The sequence below is a fragment of the Spea bombifrons genome, chromosome 8, assembly GCF_027358695.1.
Source record: "Spea bombifrons isolate aSpeBom1 chromosome 8, aSpeBom1.2.pri, whole genome shotgun sequence".
NCBI classification, from domain to species: domain Eukaryota; kingdom Metazoa; phylum Chordata; class Amphibia; order Anura; family Pelobatidae; genus Spea; species Spea bombifrons.
In genome coordinates this window covers 33584088-33600934 of record NC_071094.1, presented here as the reverse complement: position 1 = coordinate 33600934, position 16847 = coordinate 33584088, and the positions used below count along the sequence as shown (strand labels likewise).

The following is a 16847-nucleotide window of genomic DNA, read 5'->3' as shown; positions in this document are numbered from 1 at the left end:
TAGGTAAGAGGCACGGTGTTGGCTTCATTGGCCATATCTGCCGGTACTAAACAGTTTATTTTACAAAGGTACAAATAACCGTGCAGCCAGGACAGGCATCAAAGGAACCGTCGTACTGGTCGTACTCATTGAATGTTATGTGAATAACTTAAGAAGTCGGTATTTTTATGTTTACCAAAGTTGCTTTGCTACACATTCTGTTATGTGTAATCTTTAAAATCTGAGGCTGTCTGAATCTGTAATTGTCACGGACAGAATAAATTCCAAAAAATGGAGTTTACTTTGCGTGTAGTGGTATCATTTAGAAATGCTGGTAACCGGAATTATTTAGTTTATAGGCTATAGTGGAACTAAAAACTCACTTGAAGTTCTAGTTCTATACAACTTGGATCTTCCTGCGGTTAGTGCAGCGATACGCAATTATTTCACCATACTTGGAAATTGCGTCAAAAGCTTTAGTTATGTACAACACACTTCATTTCAGTTACAACTCTTTAATTTTAAACAAATGTCCTTAAATGCATGTTAGCCTCTTGATAGTTTGATGTCATCCAGATAATCTGTTAAAGATCTGCTTTTTTTTTCTTTTAAATGTTTTTTCCTTCGTGTTTTTCCCCCTAAGGCTTTTTTTTTTTTAAATTATTTTTCCCTTTTTTAAAGATCTCTTTTGAAGCACAATATTTGCGTGCTTCTACATTGGGCTATTCTGACATTTTGGTTCTGAACAATAAATTGTGAACCTTATTTTAATGGCAAATTATAGACTTGGCTATCTTAACTACAGCTCGCATTGCTTACGTATGAGCACTGTTACAGCTTTGCATTGCTTGGTTTCTTGATGAGAATTCTAGTGTTTACAGCTTGCATTGTGTAGGGTACGCAAGAATTGCAAAACTCTCTTTAGGGCAAAGTAAAGCAGCCACAGACGTACAATGACAGCATCTAGAAAGCCACCGCTAAAAAAAAATTCCCAAGAACTTCCTCAACAGCCTTCGCAAGGTATGAAAATCCTAAATAAAAGTATCGCATTTATTTTACAATAATTGAAGCACCTCATAGCTTTGCCATTACTTCTAACCTAAACTCGTCTCCATTGCATGAATACATTCCGTCATTACTTTCACGAGCGTTTAATGGCGTGGGCTTTGTGTTGGTTTCCCTGTGGAAACCAGCTGCGATGGGAATAAAGCAGCCAGGACAGTTAAGTGAATATTGTTTAGTTCCCTAATCAGTAGAACCAAAAACCTGATTCTACTGGGTTTAGAGAAAAAACACAATGTAGGGTGTCCTAAAATGTACTTCCCACAAGCTTTGCGTGTCCTGCGCCTCACAGCCCCTGGTCTGCTGGGATAAGACCTTCCCAAATTCTCAAAGAGAAAAGTATCAGAATCCATGTCTTTCACCAACATAATTATTACACGCAAGTCTAACTAGGACGTGGAAGAACCAAGGGATTAAAGGTTGTACCGCTCACATCGTAATGCCATTGCTTAGGTCCTATTGATGACCCTGTAAACACTATGTAACATCTTCTCTCCCTATCTGTCTACCCTCATACTGTTCCTAAATGTTGCTGTAACAGTGTTTTTAACAATTCTCAAATACATTGTAAATGTCAAATGTATGTTTTTTTTTTTGTTTTTTTTAATATATTTACAACACAAGCCGCTACTTTATAATATATATTGTACTGATTTGTTATATTATGTCTGCAAAGTGCCTTACAATGTAAATAATTGTATTTGTACATTCTTGACAAGCATCTTGAGGCTAGTGACATGTCATTGTTTCTGTGTCTGTAATTGTAGCTTTACTAGCTAGGCATGACAAACTTATTTATACGAAGTATGTAACATTTACATGCATTAATTTTCTCATTTGTTTTAGAGATGTGTGGATATAATGAATACACACACACACACACACACACACACACACACACACACACACACACACACACACACACACGCATTTGTCATGTAGACTTCTACTTGTGATTGCTAAAGCTCCATGCTGGAACAACATTTACTGTTATACAGAAATATTTGACGTTATTGGTACCTGTAGATAAACCAGTGACGATTCTTTGGGGTGAAATGCCACATATTCCTTTGCTTTACTATATATGTGAACTGTGGTAACAAACTTTTTTTCTATTAAAACTACTACAAATCCTTTACTTTATTTTATTACTGCTATTCATATGTTTGTGCTTCATGCTGAAAAGGTTAAGTATGTGTGTGTAACTCTAACATACCACCCGCTGTTATAAAAACAGAGAGAGCTCAAAACATTTTATTATATAAAACCACTAAATTGACGGTGGTTTTTTTTTAGGATCTGCAACTGCCAGAGCATGAGATTGTGGGGGTCTCTTTTATAAACTTTCTGTAACAAGGTGAACTTTGATTGCAGTTTGCCCAAAGTATGGCCATGCGTTGCCTACAAGCAGGTTGTATTTGGACATTATTTTTATTATGGTAAAACATGGTTGCTCACGTTCAACCAGGCAGTATGTACTCACCATAGATCTAGGGCAGGGGCTGATTTAACACATCATAAATACACATATTTCATGCTGTGTGTGTGGTGCCATGCTATGGTGATAAATCTTTTCAACCCTACAGTGCCTGGTGCCGTCGGGTGACTCCAAGCTAGGATTAATCCGCTACATAAAAATAGGAAAACGTTAACTGAAAACTTTTTGGTGGTATTTGCATTTAGAAAATCAGCAAAAAAACTTCTGGTCCTAGATTCAGCCGTGAAGGTTTTATATTCTATAATTCTATAGCTTACACATCTTGCAGTTTCTCGAGAAATATTCCTCATGTGGGGGGGTTCGGTGTGGGCAACGACAGCACGTTAGTTAATAGCAGCCTTATATTCTCGGATAAATGCAGCAGTTATTACTTTATAATAATGAGACAACCTTTTCACCGTGGGTGGTGGTGGTGGTGGTGGTTTGGACACATTGGTTTGGTTGAATGTCATATGTCTAATTTGGTGGGTTTGGGGTAAAACCTGTGGGATTCAGAAGGATGTCCTGATAAAAGAAACGTTCGGGGTATCTGGTAAGACAATCCTACTACACATACTCCACGGAATGAGAAGTCTGTGTAATGAGGTGGCTTTGCTGGCCACGTGTAAAGGATCAAGAACTGTTTGAGCGTCAACTGGAATGTGACCCTCGTACGTTTCTAAAAACAGGAACCTCTTATAAAAAGCATTGCTGGCTCAGTGACAAGTGAGAAGCAAAACGACTCCCAGAACAGCACAACATCTGAACGTACTTTATTAGCGTCGTCTTCTTAAGAACCTGTTGGCTTTGGAGAAGCAGGAGTGGAGACTTAGTCTCCAGCAGCGATGTGAATGCCAGAACAGCGTGAAAAATAAAACAGGAGTGTAGTTAGTGAGTGGGTTTGCATGCAAGCAGGGAACAAGCAATTGTTATATATTGGCAAGCTGATTATTATTTCTTTTCAACTGTTGTCATGGCTCAATAAAGAACGGAAGGTCGAAACGTTGCCCGTGTTGCTAAATTAAATAAACCAAACTGAACTGGTGCTGAGCGACTATCTGTGAGTGTGACCCTTGCTGAACCTTAGAGTACAAAAACTGCATAGTTGACATAACCTTATCTAATGATAACTATATTTAAATAGATATTAATCATTGACCTGTTTCTTAGTGAATGTAACTCATTTTTCTTCAATTCAAGCCTAATTCCTACGTTCACCAGGCAGGTCCGTTCACGAGGACTTTCTTGAAGGAGAAGACCCACATGGTTTCTTTCTTGTGTTTTAAATACATTGTTGCACCGGGTAATGTGATGCAGCACTGCCTTCCTTTCACATGCTTCCAATAAACTTTGTTTTGCAGATCTGGAGGTCGCCGTTGTATGCTCTTCCCTATAGAAAGTTTCTCGGGATGATAAAGACTGGGACATTGTATTGCTCATTACAAGGCAGCATGGTTAGAACCTATATATATGGACAAAACTATTGGGACACCTGACCGTTACACCAACAGGGACTTTTACGACACCGCATTCTAATCACATAGACATTAATATGTAGTTGGTCCCCCCCTTTTGCAGACATAACAGCCGACACTCTACTGGGAAGGCTTTACACAAGATTTTGGAGAGTTTCTGTGGGAATTTATGCCCGTTCATCCAGTAGAGCATTTGTGAGGTCAGCACTAATTTTGGACGAAAAGGTTCTTCCACACCGAACTCATCCAGTTTAATGGAAGGGTTAAGTGTAGAAGAACTAGACAAAATTATTGGTCTAAAAAGTGACATCTTGCTTGTGAATGCATTATTTTCAGAAATATCCTTTTGTCATTGTTTCCATTTTAATAAGCTGAAAATATATATATATATACCAATCACCCATAACATTATGACCATGGACAATGATAATCTTGTTATCATGGCCCCTGTCAGAGTGTGTGTGTGGGGGGGTATATTAGGCAGCAAATGATAATTTCGTCCCTAAAGTTGACACATAAGGAGGAAAAATGGGCAAGCGACTTTAACAAATTGTGATGGCTAGATGAGTAAAAGCATCTCTAAAACTGCAGCTCTTGGGGGGTTCCCGGTCTGCAGTGGTCAGTAACTATCAAAAGTGGTCCAAGGAAAGAAAAGTAGTGAACCGGCGACAGGGTGATGGGCGGCCTAGGCTCATTAATGCACGTGAGGGGCCAACACTGGCCTGTCTGATCAAATCTAACAGACGACTGACTAGCTCAAGTTGCTGAAAAGGTGAATGCTGGTTCTGATAGAAAGGTGTCAGAACACAGAGTGCATCGCAGTTTGTTGCGTATGGGCCGAAAGCGCCTACAATGGGCACGTGAGCATAAGAACCGGACCACAGAGCAATGGAGGAAGGTCACGTGGATGGCCGTGTGCGTCGCTCACCTGGAGAACATGCGGCACCCGGACGCATCCATAGAGACCCAAAATCAGAACTTATAGAACTTATAGGATCTGCTGCTAAGGTCTTGGTGTCGGATACCACAGCACAGCTTCAGAGGTCTAGTGGAGTCCATGCCTCGACGGACCATGGCTGTTTGGCGGCAAAAGGGGGACCTACACAATATTAAGCAGGTGGTCATGTTGATCAGTTTGTATATATATATATATATATATATATATATATATATATATCTTACACTCTAAATTCTTTAACAGTCTAATATTAGTATATTTGTGTTATTGCTGACACATATAGTTTTTGAGTTTTTTTTTTTTAGCACTTTGCACGGTTTTCTTATTTTACTTTTCAGGGTCACTTTGATAATTTCCATTTTTCTTAACACATCCCCGGCAGCTCTGCTCACCTTTCCTCCCTGCAAATCCAAAAAAAAACTGCGTTATATCCTGTTCACCCATTGTACAGCGCTGCGGAGTGTGATGGCGCTATATAAATCCATATTTAATAATAATAATGCTAACTGTTGCTTTTTGTTATTACTGGATTGGAGTCTATCCCTGGGTCAGAAATGTATGACAGAGAGGTTCCCTGCCCTGAATACACATCATCATAGTAATTAATAATAGTAATAATAATAATAAGACCGGCCCGGAGGGTGGGGGACACACGGGTGACACACGGGTGCAGGAGCCGCTCGGCACGCAGGACTCTGCCCCTTCCTCTCCCCCTCCCCAGGAGCTCGTGAGATTAATGGGCAGGTTCCAGCTCCTCCCCGTGTCCTCGGCAGGCGGCCCCCAGGCCATGTGTATGAGCTGCAGGCTGCGGCCTTCCTAGTGTTGCTGGGTGCACGTCGTCACCCGGCTCATCGCTCTGCCGCTCCCGGACCCGACAACCGGACAGTGAGTGCCCGCTGCAGCAGCCATGGCGAGCCCCTGCATTGTGGTGAGTGATGGCTGGCCCGCCGCAGCCTCTTGGGGGCGGAGGGGCAGGTCCCAGGGATGGGGGAGAGAGCGGGTGACGGGGTCCTGGAGCCGGAGGGAGGGAGTGACAGGTGGCGGGAGACACACAGGTGGGGTAAATATCATGTACCTCCCGGTCTTTATATGAATGGTGTCACCGGGCTCCATGGTAACGGCAAAGCGGTTGCCCCGTGTGTGGAGGAGGCATGGAGGACAGGGTGTGAGCGGGAGAACGGGGACCGCATGGTCTGCGGGAGGACGAGCGTGATTTGGGGGCACACGGCCTGTGGGGAGATGATTTAGGGGGCACATGGTCCCTGGGGAGGGGGTGATTTAGGGGGCACATGGTCCCTGGGGAGGGGGTGATTTAGGGGGCACATGGTCCCTGGGAAGGGGGTGATTTAGGGGGCACATGGTCCCTGGGGAGGGTGATTTAGGGGGCACTATGTGGAGTGGAAGGAGATGAATTTACGGGGCAGGCACTGCATGTTGGAGGGGAGGGAGAATTACTATGGATCGCTCATACAGCAGTGGATTCTTTAGGCCCCCCCACATCCCGCATGCTATAATTAACTGTAAACTTAGCTTTGGTGACTTCAACATGGGCTTCAATCACACTAATTCTATATTAAAGCAACCCTACGGGGGCCACGTGACGTCCATCGTGCTGGATGGGAACCTACACATGTCCAGAGCCCCTGGAAAGACAGCTCTAACACCAGTGTGACCCATTGTGTTGGAAAAGGGTCCGCGTACATCTTATGGAAAGGAGGTCCGATGAAATTCCACGGGCTGAGCTGCGTTTGGGTGTAAAATAAACAATAGTTACAGGCTGTCATAGAGATAGGCCATCCCAGTCGGACAGCTTGGTGTGTGACCTGCTTGGAATGGGTTTAAACCATTATCTGGGCCGATGGTCATATGTTCCATCATCTAGGACAATGGCAAAAGCCGTGTTGGTATCGGCTCCCACCAGTGAGTATTAATCGAGAGCGCTTACGCTGGGTTGCTTGTTGGCCAGTCGTTTATTAGTGATATTGGTTATTCTTCTGGCAAACGTTTGAGACCCTGCCACGGTCAGGCTAACGTTTGTTGGATTTTTGTGTTGTGGTCGGGCAGTATGTCATTAAGTAGATATTTGTTCCTTGATGCAGAAGAGCATCTCCGTAACGTTTTGCGTGGGATATCCTTTAGTGATTTACCTGCAGCAGATCCCGCGTGGCCATTTGTAGCCGGACTGAAGTCGCTGATGGTCAGTACTAGCCAGAGCTGACGCCACAAGCACCATGCGTGAAGCCGGAGTATTCTCACAAATACACGTGCCTAATGTGATTATTTATTTATTTATTTTTTGGGGGGCAAAACGCAGCTTGCTTATCGACTTTTAATGCAATTTAAGGCATAGATACTAAAGTGATTACTTTGTACGACACGATCGGCTACAGTGAACTAGCTTTCAGCTAGCCGAGGATGACGGGCAGGTGAGTTCCCGTGGGAAAAAGACATAAACCATTAAGTATTTAAGACTTTTCGTGCAACCAATACTATAAATGCTTTCCTTATGGTAATTAGGGCAATAACTAAAGAATACAGAGTACGGTGGGAGCGCCTCCTTTAATTCTCTTCACCGACATAGAGTTTCTAGCTGCTATCTTGGAGGTGGGAGGCCGTTGCAGGTGTGGAAGTTCAGGTGTGATATGGTTCAAGGTCATCTCTTCTGCGTTTTGTGTGACGGTTTCCTAGAGCCAGGTTCTGTTTCAGGCTACAGGGGCAGATCTGACCTGTCCACTTGGAGGACTTGGAGTTTTCACTCTGTTATCTCAGCCCAATCTTACCAGACAAATCCCCCGACTCCATATCTTGCTAACTTATGGAAACCGATAGAATGCCTCTGTTTTAATCACCCAGATGGATGCTTACTAATAAGTAAGTAAGTCAGTCTAGGGAGGGATGGATTTTATAGCTTTGCCATAAAGCGACGCTCAGTGTGGTATCTGCAGGGAAAGTCATCCAAAATATCACATGACTGACAAAAATGGCGGCCTCCAGGACTGCCGATTAAAGAATGTTAATGTGAACAAAACAAGCTAAAGCCAGGTGGTTGTCGCCCTTTATGACTGTGTACAGTGCTGTGTTTTATACTGAAGGAGAAAAATATTTTTCCCGGTGAAAGTTTCCCATAAATTGCTATTTTAAAATAAATAAAATATAAAATAAACATATTTAAAATCCCCGTGTGTGAAGGAAGCTTCCTCTTCTCTTATGCATATAGAAATGTTTTCCTTCCCAGTGGGCTCTCTGATTTCCGTGACGTTAGTAGCCGTGTCATGGGGATTTAGGTTTAATATCCATGACAGGCAGTACTATTCCGTGTGTTTTGTGCCGACACGTTGTAATGTTCCCTGGTTACCGGAGAACGCATCTTGACAAATAGACATCCATAGTGAAGCTTGACTTTGCGCGTTTTGGATTCAGGGAGGACGTTTTAGGAACGACGGTGTTGGCGCTGTATGAAATTATTTTATTTGCGCTGTACGAGTTACCTCTCAGCAGATCACAATTTGTCATGTTTAGGGACAGCATGGTCACAGAATGTCTGCAGCTAAAATCCTGATGTAGGATTTCTCAATTATTTATATAGATTGCATAAATATAGAAGTGTCCCGTTCCAGAATCTATTTCGGTCTCCTACATAGAAATCAGGAGTTTGTAATTCCATGCAGTAGTGCATATGTAGGTTTCAGGCGTGTGTGTGAATGAATGAATGTATGTATATAAACGTGTGTGTGTGTGTGTGTATATATATACAGCCATCGTATACATTAAAGAGTGCCTCTGTAACTATTGATCTCATGTGTTTGGTTCTGAAAGGGTTATATGGAGTCTGGTTCCGGAACACTCTTGTCTGTTGCTTCCTCCACAATCCGTTTCCTGTCGTCAGCCGCTTCCTTTTTTTGTGCTAGAGATGTGAACCGCATGGTGTGGAACACAGAATTATGTGCTTTGCATTAAAAGGATGTGTTTATGTCGCTCCGGTGGGAGAAAGAACTTTGTGATTTTATAAACCCGTCTCTGTCTCTCTCCTTTCCAGCTTGATGATGAGGAGCAGGGATATGACCTTGATTTGTTCTGTATTCCCAAACATTATGCAGCCGACTTGGAAAAAGTCTACATTCCGCATGGACTTATCATGGACAGGTCAGTATACGTAGTATATACACACGCTTGCTGTGCTTCCTGTTAACCAAACTACTACATACTGGCTCTGTATGTGGAGCTGTTGCGTCAGCTGATTGCTTCACGTATTGAACTAACTGCCGCCATTATGAATGTAACAGAGAATTGTTGGCGTAACGTCCGCCGTATAGTCCCGATTTTGGTTCATTGATGTATTTGTCGTCAACTAAGATACCATTTAATTACTCTTCATACCGCTGTAGAAAAGCGCGTCGCTTGCATGTACCCCCAAGTTACGTTTGAGGGGTTATGTGAGCTGTTTAAATTTACCCAATCCAACAATACAGCCTAGTTGGATGAATTAGTACGCAACATCAACGTCTCTTGGTCATTGAAATATCAAGCTGGCTCTTAAATATTTTCTAGCTCCTATATCATTCAGAAATGACGACCTGTTCATTTTTTTGTAATGATATTAATTTCTACCATTATACTCCATTTTAGAACATGCAGAGTATGGTTAGTGTGTTCTCCTCGACTTGGAACAGCATTGGAGTGATATATATTATCCTGGGAAAAAGTTAAGCGTTACGAGTGAATTGAGCAAACTCCAGAAAGTCCAAGAGACTAACAGATTATCTCACGCTGTGATTGGCTCTGCCAGGCTCCTGATGCGTACACGCTATGGGACTATGTCATCATATGACTCCTGTTACATGCCTCAGTAGAGGTGGGAAAGAAAGACCCCATCGTTTTATGGATACAGTGTCTGCTTTATACAATATATTTTACAGTATATTACCATTTTCCTCATCTCATATGTCTGTTTATTGCGCAGTATAATTGTATTTGTTTGTATATACAGCATGTGTCTCCACCTGTGCTGATGTTATGTTTATACTAAGTTAATGTCATTGAATGTTTTTGATGTGCGCGGCCACCATTCAGTAGCAAAAGCCGGAGGGCCAAGGACTATTAAATCAAGGCAGTTGGGTCTCCATGTTCTAAAATCTAATAATCACTTATGCTATCATTCAAATGTCACCCAAAGATTATCTGCGATATATGTCACTAGTGAAGCAGATTCTATGTTAGTAAATGCATCTGTTGACTAAGTCTAGCTGATGTTAGCGTGCACACCTGGATTCAACGGGATAAATAGGAATTGCTTTATTTCAATTCTGTGTGAAGGTTTGTATTCCTTCTGTACAAATCCATCCCATTTCCACCGTATCTGTACATAAAATGAGCATATACACTATGCGTTCCTTATATCGGGGGCATCACTGTTACTGCCACTGGGCCTCCAGAACTAAAAGAAATCGGAATATTTTAGTTTTTTTTTCACTTGAGGGAACCTCTGGTCAGTGATGGTTCCTGTTTATAGAACTGTTAGTGAAGCTCCACATTTAACCTGTTCTTAAATCATATCAACAGGACAGAAAGGTTAGCAAGAGATATCATGAAGGACATGGGAGGTCACCATATTGTCGCTCTGTGCGTTTTAAAAGGCGGCTATAAATTCTTTGCCGATCTGCTGGATTATATCAAGGCGTTGAACCGGAACAGCGACAAGTCTATCCCTCTGACCGTAGACTTCATTAGACTGAAAAGTTACTGTGTAAGTACGCCTTCGCCTGCGAGAAATGGATTTTATGCAGTACAGAGAATCGTGACAAAGCCCTGCTTAATGCAAGAGTCTGCCTCAGATATATATACCTTCCGGTTTGGGTGGAGCTCTGGGAAGGATAGTCTTGGCGCGTTGTGGCGCTTTCTCGTTTGGTTGGTGTAGACCTCTAGTGGCTAAAATGGAAATTACAGTTGTTTTTCAAAGTGTAGATTCAATATACCGTATTTGCTCGATTATAAGACGACCCTGATTATAAGACGACCCCCCAAAATCTGAATATTAACTTAGGAAAAAAAGAAAAAGCCTGAATATAAGACGACCCTAAAGGAAAAAAGTTTTACCAGTAAATGTTAATTTATGTAAACTATTTTTTTAATAAAAGCTATGATTGAGAAAAATATTTTTTTTATTTTTATTTCCTTGTATTTTCCAACCTGTCCCCCAGTAACGCACATCTGCCCCCAGGCTTGCCACACCAATATGGCCATGATATGCCTTTTAACCCTCTATATGCCACTGTGCCCCATGGTATGCCTTTTGACCCCCTATGTGCCACTCTGCCTCCAGAAATGCCTTATACCCCTATATCCCATTCTGGCATTTAGGGGGTTAAAATGCATATTATGGGGCAGAGTGGCATATAGGGAGGTATAAGGCATTCCAGGAGGCAGAGTGGCATTAAGGGAGTTAAAAGGCATTTTTACCCCCCTTAGAAATGCCTTATACTCCTATATGCCACTCTGGCATTTAGGGGGTTAAAAGGCATATTATGGGGCAGAGTGAAATAGGGAGGTGAAATGCGTTATACCTCCCTATATGCCACTCTGCCCCATAATATGCTTTTTAACCCCCTAAGTGCCAGAGTGGCAAATAGGGGTATAAGGCATTCCAGAAATGCCCTATGCCCCCATTTAACACACTAACACACACACACACACACACACACACACACACACACACACACACACACACACACACCGGTGCTTCCAATTTCATGCTGTTTTGCCGGGGCAGCGGGTTAACGTCTCCTTCTGCTGCAGCCGGAAGGAGGTGGAGTTGGCAGCGGGGGTTTGTCTGCGTCCGTCTCGAATACCTTCCCCGGCTGTCAGGGGAACTCTGATCTCTGACAGCCGGGGGAAGGTATACGCGACGGACGCAGACAAACCCCCGCTGCCAACTCCACCTCCTTCCGGCTGCGCGGATCGCTGCCCCGGCAATACAGCACGAAGCACCGGTAAGTGTGTATGGGGGGGGGGAGACAGGAGGATCCAGGTCCCCTGCAGCGGTGCGGGGGATCTGGATCTTAGTCTCCTAATCAGACCTCTATTTGAGGTCTGATTAGAAGACGACCCCGATTAGAAGACGAGGGGTATTTTTCAGAGCATTTGCTCTGAAAAAAACCTCGTCTTATAATCGAGCAAATACGGTATGTATTTTTTTCACTCTCAAAAATGCTTGAAATACTTTCCGCGTGACACCCCGGGGCAGGTGAGCCTTTCTCAGATTCTGAAGTGGGGGTAGGCCAGTCTCCCTAGTCATCATGATCTGGTTTGAGCGCCATAAGGGGCCGCATCAGCACAGGAGCTCAGCTCCGATACCCCTTGCACTGGCAGATGTCACCAGAGAGCTGCGCATGCGTAAAATTAAAAGATACAAGCAGGGATAGTAAGGTTGCAGTGAAAGTGACAGTTTGCTTAGTGGAGGGGAGAGACCTCCAAAAATAATTACATCTGCTTAATCGTGAAAGTCGCTAAATAAAGTGCCTTTGTTGTCTGCAGGTGCGACTTAAGTGTTCCACTTTCTAGTAAATAGATAGACTTTCTGATACTTAAAAGTACAGCTTATCCTTCACAAGCAAGACCCGGGGAACAATGTTCATAGACTTCATAGATTTATATGCGCTGCTTGACTTGTGTTTTTCTTACAGAATGATCAATCCACTGGGGACATTAAAGTTATAGGTGGGGATGACCTCTCCACTTTGACAGGCAAGGTATGCAAATACTATACTTGATCTATATGACCAGTCTGCTATCTGTCAAATGTCTTTAAGATGACTAAACTGGCATTTTAGGGAAAAAGCAGAATGATTTACTCCTGTGCAGTACAAAAGAAAGTGTATATATATATATAATTGCTTATTTCTTATATAAGTCGTGTAGGTACTAACATGCTGTCCGTTTTTCTCTCTCACTATTTATAGAACGTTCTCATCGTTGAGGTGAGTATTTTTCTCCATGGTGTCTATAGATACTGTACTTTGACGGACGGTTGCACATGCAAATTAGAGATAGATTGATTTGCATCTCGGCGCTGATTAGCGTGTGCGGAGGGTTAGTTGAGTGAAGTTCTGCACAGTCCAGCTTTCGGCTGCTCTTGTGGTTTGGCATTTTTGGAAAATGGATATAGCTTTATTAATAAAAGAGAAGGTGGGGTTTTTTTTTTTTTTTTGTACATTTTATCCGGCCAACATAGTAAAGTAAGCGAAATGAAGTAAAGTTATGTGAGGAAACCACGTTCACGTCCGTGCGGCTTCAATCTACGCTTATTCTCTATCCCAGGATATCATCGATACTGGAAAAACAATGAAGACTCTGCTAGCCATGCTGCAGAAGTACAACCCGAAAATGGTTAAAGTAGCCAGGTAGTTGGACTGTTTTAATATTTTGCCATTTTCTTTCTGTAGCAAAAAAAGAGTTTGCTTTTAAGGCATATTTGGGCAAATGGCTGCCCTCCAGCTGTTAATGAACTACAGTTTGCTCGTCGTCGTGACGGCTGTCGTTGCTTCTTCCTGTTTAGTTCCTTAAAAGTATAGCTGTGTAATTGTATTGAAATATCAGCTGAAATATACATTTCTCTCTGTATAATATATATATATATATATATATATATATATATATACATACATACATACATACATACAGTATATTTTATAGCATTAAATAACGTGTGAACTGATGAACTTTTAATCATGAAGATTCTAAATTCGTGTCTTGGCGTAGAGCTTACACTCAGTGCGGGTTTAGTAGACTGGATGCTCTGATTAAGTAGAGCAACATAATCATTGCGTGAACTAATGAAGATTTATGTGTAGAATGTGAAATCGGATGCATTTTGGATTATATGATAGAAATCTGGTAACTTGGATGAAAATAACCAATGGACGAGAATTAGTCGTTTCTGACTCCATCATCCCGCTTAGTCTTATTTTTGGCGTGTTTATAAAAATGCTGTGAATAAGGAACACGGTTATACTTTGTATTCTCGCATTGCCCTTTTTTTCTGACCTCGGTACGGATATAATACTAAGGTTAGGTTGGCGACGAATTCTACTGGAATGAGGGAGTCTGATCTGAGAGAACCGCACTCGTGCAGTTAGTTGGACCCGATTTCATACATTCTATAGGAAACATTTTCCTTTTTTCTGCTTATTACTTACTTTATTTTTTCTGTCTCTAGCCTTCTTGTCAAGAGAACTCCTAGAAGTGTGGGATACAGACCTGATTGTGAGTACAAAGCAAGTGAAGAACTATTAGCAGACCATATGATAACCGATTACAATAGTTTGATCACGTATTAGTAGCCAGAGGCCCATAGGGCAGGGAGATCTGGTGCTTCTATTCTGTATCTCGTGCCGGCAGTCTGGGGTCTGTATGTACTTTGTATACGTGGTGCTGCTTCACGCTGGATTTTGTGGGCGATGACATATAGTTATTGAAATCCTTGCCGCGTTTGATGTTCTGATTTTCTTTTGCAGTCGTAGGGTTTGAAGTGCCAGACAAGTTTGTCGTGGGATACGCCCTGGATTACAACGAGTACTTCAGAGACTTGAATGTAAGTGGCGCATGTCCGCGTCTTTCTCGTGTGCTTTAATGCCTCCTGGTCAGCCTCGCTATTAAAGCAAACAAACGTGTCCGGGGTTTCTGAGATGGAGACGTGTGAAGTTAGCGCAGTGGGATGAATAGTAGGAGAGGAGAGCAGAACTGGACTGGGGGTCCTCTGAAGACCCCTTCAGACGGGGGGGCATTGTGTTTTTAGGGCTGCTCAAAATGCCGCTGTGTTACATCTGAATTGTATTTGTTTGCAATAATCCCTTTAATGTCCCCTCTGTGACTTTGCCTTTCCACCCCCCAACCCCAATCATATGGCATGTTAACCTATCGTCTGCCAGAAGGGTTCCCATTGGTCTCAATGTTAAACCCAGCGGGCATCGGACAATGCATTGTGAGCTTCTGTTCATAGACCCAGCGCTGCTGACAGTTGTCGGCAACTTCATTTTATGGATTAGCTGAACCAAGCTGAGTTTGGTTCCTAGGGAAAAAAAGTTATTGCTGCCTCTCAAAGTAATGACTGATAATAATAAACAGAGCGATGCATGATGTACCATGTCATCTGAGCGTAATCTGGCTGACGGCAGCTGTTTGGGGAGTGTGGTCATGTAGGAAAGGCGGCTGGAGTTATTCACTAAACTATAGCCGTCTTTACTGTGGGTTGTGGGGGCCAACCACGGTGTCCTTCAAGAAGGGCCAAGTTGCCCCTGTATAAAGGATGTGTCTATCCGAATGCATGTTGTGTGTAGCCTCTGCTAGCATATGGTATTGGGGTTCTATTTTTGGCTTTCCAAGGTAATAGCAGTTAAAAAAGGTACATTTTTATGCTTTTGTAACCTGTAATAATAATTTTTTCTTTTCTTTTTTAGCATATTTGTGTGATCAGCGAGGATGGGAAAGAGAAATACAAAACATAGAAACCTGTGTCGCATTTTAATCTGCCGATCCCTGCTCCCACGGCTTTGGTGGATCTGCTGCTCCCCGACCCTAATGCTCCATATTGCATGAAAGAAGTTCCCACCCCCTTCATCAGCTCACACTTCCATTCCTAAATCCATAGATGAGAATTAAAGGAACCTAAAGGAGAAATAATTAAATCCCGATTGGCTTTTAGAACATGTTTCCTGATCACGGCATAAATCTTCTAATGCTTTCTTCATGTCTATATGTATCTATACTACTTGCATTGAGCAGCTTCCCAGCCACCGCACGTGTTAAAGTTTGGAGACCTTTCAGAATGTGATGCTTCTGCTTTCATATTGGCCGTATTTTTTAAATTATTGAGGTAGATGATGAAAAGTTGAAAGGAAATCTCTTTAAAGGAATATGGTATCCTAAAAGTTACTAAAATTATATTTCTAATGTAATTATCCAAGCGTGACTGTCAGTAAGTATATCGCAGGTACAGAGATATGTTCAGCCGAGCGCATCTCATGCATGGAAAACAGCTGGGCTAATTCATATGGGGGACTCTGCAGAAGCCCCCTTCATGCGCAGGGGTCACCACAAACCGTTAAAGGGAGTACGCATTCGAGTGCATATGATGGCCGGAGTGGCCCTTTCATGGTTTGGGGTATCTGGCTGCAGGGTTTTCAGCAGAGGAGCCCCCGTTTAACGTTCACTTCTGAGTAATGTAATGGTTCATACACGCGGGAAATGAACTAAAAAATATATACAGAATTTGTTGTGAGCTTTGAATGAACTCTTGCAAATTAAAGATAATGGTTTTTTTTAACCCCGTTGTTGCTTCACCCCAGGTATAGTCACCAGGTAAACGGGTATATCTGGACTCTTCCCTTGAGCATTTCTGACAGTAACAAAGATTGTGTTTCGTTTACTCTTGAATACTATGCACTGATGGCGTTTTATTCCTGCCTACGCATTTTTTTTTTTCCTCTCTAAACAAAAAAATCTTAAAAATGTCATTATAAAACCCAAAGGTACAGGATAAGCGGGTTAATCAAAACGATGTTCACTTGCCCCAGTAGGAAAAAGTTCCGATTTGAGGGGCTGCACTTACCTGTTTCTAAAAATAAATTTAAAAACGTATTTGTTTGCACTTAACATATCTTTCATCACATCTTAGAATTCTCCGAAATAAAATTCTAACGTGGATCAAAGTATTTGTGCCTATAAAAAAAAAAATGTATTCTAGAACCCAAAGCAGTTAGACTGCAGAGGTGCTTAGTGATTATTACCCGTCCCATGATAGTTTCCCTTGGGTAACCCGCAGAGCGTTGGCTGTTGAAGGGATTGGAACCTCGTTTGCAGATTTGGAATACTGTTGTCCCCTCCCCCCCCACCCCGCAACATA

At 42.4% G+C, this 16847-nt stretch overlaps 1 protein-coding gene across 1 annotated transcript; it reads left to right on the top strand.

Moving 5' to 3' along the window:
• The first annotated feature begins 5683 nt into the window (after positions 1 to 5683).
• HPRT1 (hypoxanthine phosphoribosyltransferase 1) lies at positions 5684 to 15687 on the top strand. Its single transcript, XM_053474202.1, has 9 exons — positions 5684 to 5879; positions 8988 to 9094; positions 10511 to 10694; positions 12631 to 12696; positions 12907 to 12924; positions 13265 to 13347; positions 14163 to 14209; positions 14461 to 14537; positions 15403 to 15687. Exons 1-9 carry the CDS (start codon positions 5859 to 5861, stop codon positions 15448 to 15450), a joined length of 651 nt encoding a protein of 216 aa, XP_053330177.1. The 5' UTR covers positions 5684 to 5858; the 3' UTR covers positions 15451 to 15687.
• Positions 15688 to 16847: the final 1160 nt, after the last annotated feature.